General features: G+C 37.6%; 1 protein-coding gene across 2 annotated transcripts in view; it reads left to right on the forward strand.

Moving 5' to 3' along the window:
* Nucleotides 1–3,168, forward strand: part of CPM (carboxypeptidase M) — a 75,313-nt gene extending 72,145 nt beyond the window's left edge. For both annotated transcript variants that reach the window (XM_041755903.1, XM_041755902.1), the window contains exon 9: nt 8–3,168. In XM_041755903.1, coding sequence (XP_041611837.1) covers nt 8–250 — 243 coding nt within the window. In that variant the 3' untranslated portion in view covers nt 251–3,168. The remainder of the gene's footprint in view (nt 1–7) is intronic.
* Nucleotides 3,169–7,095: the final 3,927 nt, after the last annotated feature.

The raw sequence follows: 7,095 nt of genomic DNA on the forward strand, positions 1-7,095 counted from the left end.
CTCTCAGGTTACAGTTCCTGGACATGATCCATACCTCACAAAGGTGGTTATTCCAGAAAAATCTGAGAAATTCAGTGCTCTTAAAAAGGATATTTTACTCCCATTCAGAGGGCAACTGGATTCTATCCCAGTATCAACTCCTTTATGTCCTAAGATTCCTCTGTATAGGAATTTGCCAAGCCACTCAGCTGCAACAAAGCCTGGTCTGTTCATATTTCTAGTGACTGCCTTTCACATATTTGTCAAATAAAGCAAAATGTGAAATACAACCCCCCATCATCACCTGGAATCAGGGATTTCATGCCAGGTTACTGCAACTCTTAACTCCCCCTGTGGGATCTTGACTGAACAAACTCCATGGCCCTTCCCAGAGAAGAGAAACGGTGGTTTTCAAATCACAACAAGCAACATGTGGTGGTGATAACAAAAGGAATGATTTGATCTTGATGAATGGAAGATACTGACCTTTCAAGTAGTCCACTTAATCTTGTAGTTGTCTTAGAAATTTGTAAGAAAAACTTGAGAATGAAGAAAGAAGTTTCTCCAAGAAAAATATGAAGCAAATTTTGTACACAGAGAGCCAGCTGAATATAAGCAATGAAGATGAACATTCATGGATTACCTACTATATCCGAAATCTTGCCATGAATGCCGTATGTGAAGATAGAGGAGGTGCCATTTTTAATTCATTCCCAGCACAGGGGAAAAATGATGATAGGACTGAAATATTTCATTTCATAAATGTTCTAAGGAAATATGAGAGAAAAGAGACAACCATGTCTCAGTGGCCCAAGAAAATAAGGGCCTAATGGGATGGCAAGGTTCGATCTACAGAGCCCCAAAACAACAGGTCAATTAGGTGTCCCTGCCTTTCTGCAGATGCAGATGCCATAGTTCTGTTATGCTGATGACCCCCAAAAGTGTAGCTCTAGCATCTCGCCTGAGCTTCAAATTCAAGTGCAGCTTCTCACTATACATATCCACCTGGATGTGACCCACGGGTACCTCAACTCATCATGTTGAAATTGAACATATTTTCCTCCCTGGAGCTGCTTTTCCTCCTAGATTTTCTCTGAACCACCAAACGAGAAACCTGAGAGTCGTCCTTGATACTTTGTCCTCTTTCCTCATCCCATATATTCAGTCACTCGAGATTGATGTTAATTATAAGTGTTATAATTATATTATAAATTATAAACCCTCTCTCCGTGGCTAGTAACATTGTCAAGTTTAGGCCATCACAGCTCACCAGCACCACTGCAGCAGCTTTACTGGTCTCTGCGCCCAGGCTTCTCCTCTTCAAATCCACACAGAACTTGGGAAGTTCTACTTAAAACAAAAAACAGTCAACTTGCTTAAAATTCATGTTTATCATCTTCAGAGCCCAGGACAGAGTAGAAACCAAATGAATGAGTAAACAAAGAGTTCTAGGAACCTATAGTCCTGGTCCCTCCCACAAGCTGTGTTGGGCTTTGAGTCATTTTGTCAGATGAGGGCCTCTGCGTTGGCAATCTCCAGCTTAGTAGTCACATTGACAGAAGAGTTTTCAATTATGTCTCAACAAATAAATATGAATACAGTGTTTTTACTATGCTTTGCCTTTATCCTAAGGTTCATAGTAAATGTATTGTTACCTGTTAACAACACAAGCTACCTTCTTTTCTCATCAGAAAACAAAAGTTCTACCACTGGTACTCAACTTGAAGCAACTGTTCTCCACCTGCTATCATGAGAGTTAACCTATCTTAGAACGTTTTATCTAAGAATTGAGAGGGGAAACATCAAACAAAAAAACAGCAACTCATAAGCAGATGTCTAAGTGCTATATATTGCTCATGGAATGTAAGTTGCTTTGGGTCTTTCAACTGAGAGTTCTCTAGGATCTGAAAACGAAACTATACTGGGCTTGGTACGTGATGAGTACGTGAGAAACACAAATGAATGGGAGCTATTCCTGTGCCAACCTTATTCCATACACACAAATCATGCTTGTTAATCTAAACAGAATTTGTGATCTTCCTATTTCTTATAAAAGTCTGGTAATAACTTGAATTATCTGGATCATTTTTATTTAAATAAACTAATTTATACTTGAATGTATTAATATTACAGAAAATGATTTTGGTATGCTATAAAGCAGAGAAAACTCGATTTATCATCAAGCCTTGTTTTTCAGTCAGTCTGAGTCCCAACTTTTCTACAATACCAATTTTCAAAGGGACATGAACCAAAATCTGAACTGGTTCACAAGCCTTAATGTAATTTCCTTAAGGAAATAATGTTTTAAAATCAGAAATTTTATCAAAATCATTTAGACACAAGTAAAACAAAATAATCTCCAAACCAAATCTAAACCAAACCTGAGTTTAATACAGAGCACGCTCAGGGTACCTATTTTGCAGCAAAGTACTCAGAAGTAAACTTTGTAGTGAGGGTTTAGGATAACCGAATCTCAAGTATACTCTCCACCAACCAAGTTCAGTGTCCAAGGGGAGAAACCGGAATTCCAACTCTCCTTAGACCAGAGCCCCAAATCTCCCTGCATGACCTCTTTCCTACTATCTCTTACCCCCTTATGGTGGTTATGCTCCTCAGCTTCTAAATTCAGGTAAAAATTTCCTTCTATGGAGAAAACAACATGGTAAAATTTTACAAGATAAAAGAACATGGGAGTTAAATTTGCAAGAACCCCACGTTCAAACCCATCCCACGTTCAGTTTCCTTACCTGTAAAATGAAGACCCTTGCTTGACTGTTTCTGTGACTATCTAAAAGCTGTGGTTTAAGATGCCTTATTTGGATGTCATTTTTGGTGCTTGCCCAGGCACAAAGAGGATAATTAACACTAAGTGGCATAAATATTTTGAAAGCAGCATAATATATCTTATTAAAGACCAGGTCTTTTGCCTCAGATAACAAACAGAATTGACTGGAGAACTGAAACACTGGTTAGCTGGGATGGGCATTTACTGTTTAAGGAATCTCCTGAACACAACTTTTTTTTTTAATCTATCTAAATTATGATAAACGTTAACGTGAATAAATCTAAATGGAGGGGAGTACTGTAGAGAAATGTGAAGTCAATTTGATTTTGGTGCTTAATTATCATGTTCAGACTTGAGCTGTTACATGTATCAGAGGTATTAAAAGCTTCTCAGCATTTTTTAAAGTCTAAGAAATCAATGTTGTGTTTTGTTCCAGAAGCAAATTTGCATTTGTAATTTTTTTAACTGTTGTAAGAAGTTACTTCTAGCTTTAGAAAGTAAAAATATCTGATACTGGATTGGAAATAATCTTTTCCTAGAGAATCCAGAAAAAATGAGCATAGTATATTGTCTCATTACAACAGGGTAAGTTGCTTATCGAGAAGTTGAGAGACATTATGGTTGTCTTTTTTATGACAGGTCCCTTATATCTTCCTCATGGCTTTAGAAGGGGGGAGAGAATGATTACTGAAGAACCAAAAAAAAACAAAAAAACAAAAACAAAAAACAAAAAACCCAAACACCACATCACAATACCTAAAATAGTTTAGGAAAAGAGTTTGAGTTCATTAGAGACTTTATATCACTAATAAGATCCTCTCCCACTCAGAGAACATTTTATCCTACTTTAGCATATGAACTATTCCACAGCGTTTTATAGATGTTTTAGAGTTGATTTTGTAAGTTTTCTCAGTGACTTTCTTCTGTACTATAAGAACATTCACAAATTGTCTAAGACAAAGTTTACTGGGTAGGGGTCATGACTACCTCTGAACTTAGTAAATTTAGAATATTCCTGGTTCTTTCTTTAAACAGATTTTTATTTGAGAGAGAGAGTGCACAGGAGGGGTGGGGGCAGAGGAAGAGGGAGAAGCAGACTCCCCACCAAGCAGGGAGCCTGATGCAGGGCTCAGTCCCAGGACCCCCAGCTCATGACCTGAGCTAAAGGCAGATGCTTAACCACTGAGCCACTCAAGCTCCCCTCCTGATCCTTGATAAAGAATATTCTTATAAGCAATGAATACTGTTTATTTGCATTACTGTTACCTTAAAAACAAGCAAATATAACAAAGTCCACATACTACACAGAACTGATTACCACCAAATAAAGCCTGGACAAGACCAAATTTAATGATCTTTTTGTGAGGCAATAATATTACAACAACTCTTCAAAACCCAGTCCCTCCAGAGCAGCTATGATATATAGCCCACCCTAAATCACTTTGTACCATGAGAGAAATGGCAGATGAAAAATGTACCTTCTGATTAAAAACAAGAAAACCTTTGCAACCGTTGAATACACAAGGTATTTAATGTATTAATGTAAGTAAAAGTGCTGAGAAATTATGCAGGATTCTTAACAAATAGCCAGAGAACCATTACCTTAAATAATTTAACCTAGGACCATCCCTCTGAACTTAAATTCCTTGATTACCAAACACATTTTGGGAAATGCTGGTATAAGGAGAAGTCTTTTGTCCCAAATATTAAATTTTGACTTCAAAGTGCTTTTGAGGAGATCCCTGGGTGGCTCAGCGGTTTGGCACCTGCCTTTGGCCCAGGGCGCGGTCCTGGAGTTCTGGGATCGAGTCCCGCATCGGGCTCCCTGCATGGAGCCTGCTTCTCCCTCCTTCTGTGTCTCTGCCTCTTTCTCTCTCTAGATCTATCATGAATAAATTAAATAAATAAATAAATAGATAGATAGATAATAAATAAATAATCTTAAAAAAAAAGTGCTTTTGAAACACAGAGTTATAAACAAAGATTTGCCTTCTGTAGGCATTTGAAAATTAACATCCCTTAACCCTTATCACTGAAACCCCTGATGTCAAATTTCTAGCCAAGGAAAGAGGCTGGACTCCAGTTAGCCTTCTGAGACATTTTATACAATAGTTTAAATAAGACGTGGCTGAGTACAAAATGGCTAATTTAGAGGTACCAATTTCTAAAAAATAACGAATATCCCAACTTAGTGGGGCACCTGGGTGGCTCAGCAGTTGAGCCTCTGCCTTTGGTTCAGGGCATGATCCTGGAGTTCTGGGATTAAGTCCCTCATTGGGCTCCCCATAGGATCCTGCTTCTCTGTCTGCCTCTGTGTATCTCATTCATAAATAAATCTTTAAAAAATACTCAGTAAATGGGAAAAGGTTTTTGATTTTCCAAAAAATTCATTATATATAGGAACCCCTTTGGCAGAAGTTCCCTGGAATGTTTTAGCTAGACTTCAATATTTACAGCTCTTTAGAGGGTCCATTATTCCCCACTCTCCCCAAAAGCAAGGTACAATTTTAAAATGAACAAAATTTTAAAATATTAGAGTAGGGGAAACGAGTAAAACAAGTGATTAGACCATTCTTTGGATAGCAGAATTCTGTGCTTTTGTTTTTCCTACTTCATTTTTGAAACTTCCTATTAGAAGTTTCCAATTTCTATTTTTTATAATGAGAGAAAAGCAAATAATTTAACGAATGGAACCTCAAGTTTTAGAGGCAGCAGTTTACATAGGTAATTGCTACTCCCTCCTATGTAGTTATTAATTTCCAGCGTTCATGCTGAAATAACACTGTTAAACTTAAAAATTGTTTTCCTTTATTGACCAAAGACATGAAGTTCTGAAGGATGAATACTGAAGGATTTCAAGACCAAGATGGGAAGTTTGTGTTTTAACAACTGAGTGCGTTCCATCATGTCTTTGCTCTCTAACCCAGCAACCTCTCCTGGGAGTGCTGGGTCCCCACTGTTAGGGGCCTACCCACCCCCCATTAAAGGATGCCTGCAGAGTAGGAGTAGCACTTCCACTGCTGGCTAGCAAAGTGCTTAACTAAAGACATTTGGTCTTCCCACTTGCCTCTTTAAAAAGAACAAAATAAATGTGAGAAAAGGGGGAAAACTTTTATACAGGGGGTGTTTTAAGCAAAGGTTTACCAATTCTGATACTGTATAAACCTTTGAAAACCACGGTTTTGTCAGAATGTTTCTCTTGCCATGGAAGTAATTTATTGCAATTATTGCAATACTGCAGACTAAGATTACTTTTTCTGGATGTTTTTTAAAACTGTCTTTTCCTCTTGTAAATTTGAGAAAACTCCATAGCTGTTTTTCCTTGACAATCAACCTTTACTGAATGCCCTCTCTGCATTCAATGAGCTACAACAGGCAACCTGGCGGGGAAGGAGATACAAATGGATGTTACAACCTGCTTTTGCAGAGAAGATACAAAGCAACCTATGAATACATTTAAGTGTGAACAACTTAACAGTAATGCAGTTGAGACAACATAGAAGGGGAAAAAGAGTAAATTCAAGGCTACTTCAGCTACATTTTGGAGTGGTTATGGTCATAAACAGATACAGAAAAGTATTATTAAAAGCTGCCGTTTCTAAGTCTTTACTACCTGCAAGACCGTATCATAGGCTCCATAGATTCGTCTCTAAGGTCACAAAGTAAGTACCAGATCTATTTGAATTTAGCCATTCCCACTCCATTAGGATAAAAATAACTCATGAGAGAGGATGCAAATGAACTTTGTTGTGGCAAAAGAGTTTAAGGATATGGTGAAAGTAGCTGTGTCATAGACATTCATGTCTAAAAGTCTAAAACACCCAGAACATTTGAGATAATATCCAACAAGAAATAGAATCATTGAAGTTTTTTCTGTATTTAAATCAAGGAAGTAACATAAAGCTATCTGTAAATTATCTATAAATGAGCCGAAAATGGGGGAGACCAAAGGCAGTGAAGTCAATTTGGCGGGGGGGGGGGGGTGGGGGGGGTGGGGTGGGGGGGGGTGCTGTGATCTTGGAAGAAGGCCTAATACAGGGTGTGACCTGGAAAGGTATAAACCAAAATTAACACATAAAAATACTAAAATTTAACTGAGAAAGTTTTTTTTTTTTTCTGAGAAATGTTTAAATGGAATTCATTCATTTAGGAACAGGAAAATGAGGAAAAAGGAACAGAAAAATGAGGAAAAAGGCTGAAATTTTGCAATTCGGAATATTACTGTAATAAGTTGACTGTTAAAAAAAATATATTTATAATTAGATTAAGATTTTAAGAGAGAGAGATAGTAAGAGAGAGCAGAAGGAGGAAGGAGAGGGAGAAGCAGGCTC

Source organism: Vulpes lagopus, chromosome 5, assembly GCF_018345385.1.
Source record: "Vulpes lagopus strain Blue_001 chromosome 5, ASM1834538v1, whole genome shotgun sequence".
In the NCBI taxonomy this organism is placed as follows: Eukaryota; Metazoa; Chordata; class Mammalia; order Carnivora; family Canidae; genus Vulpes; species Vulpes lagopus.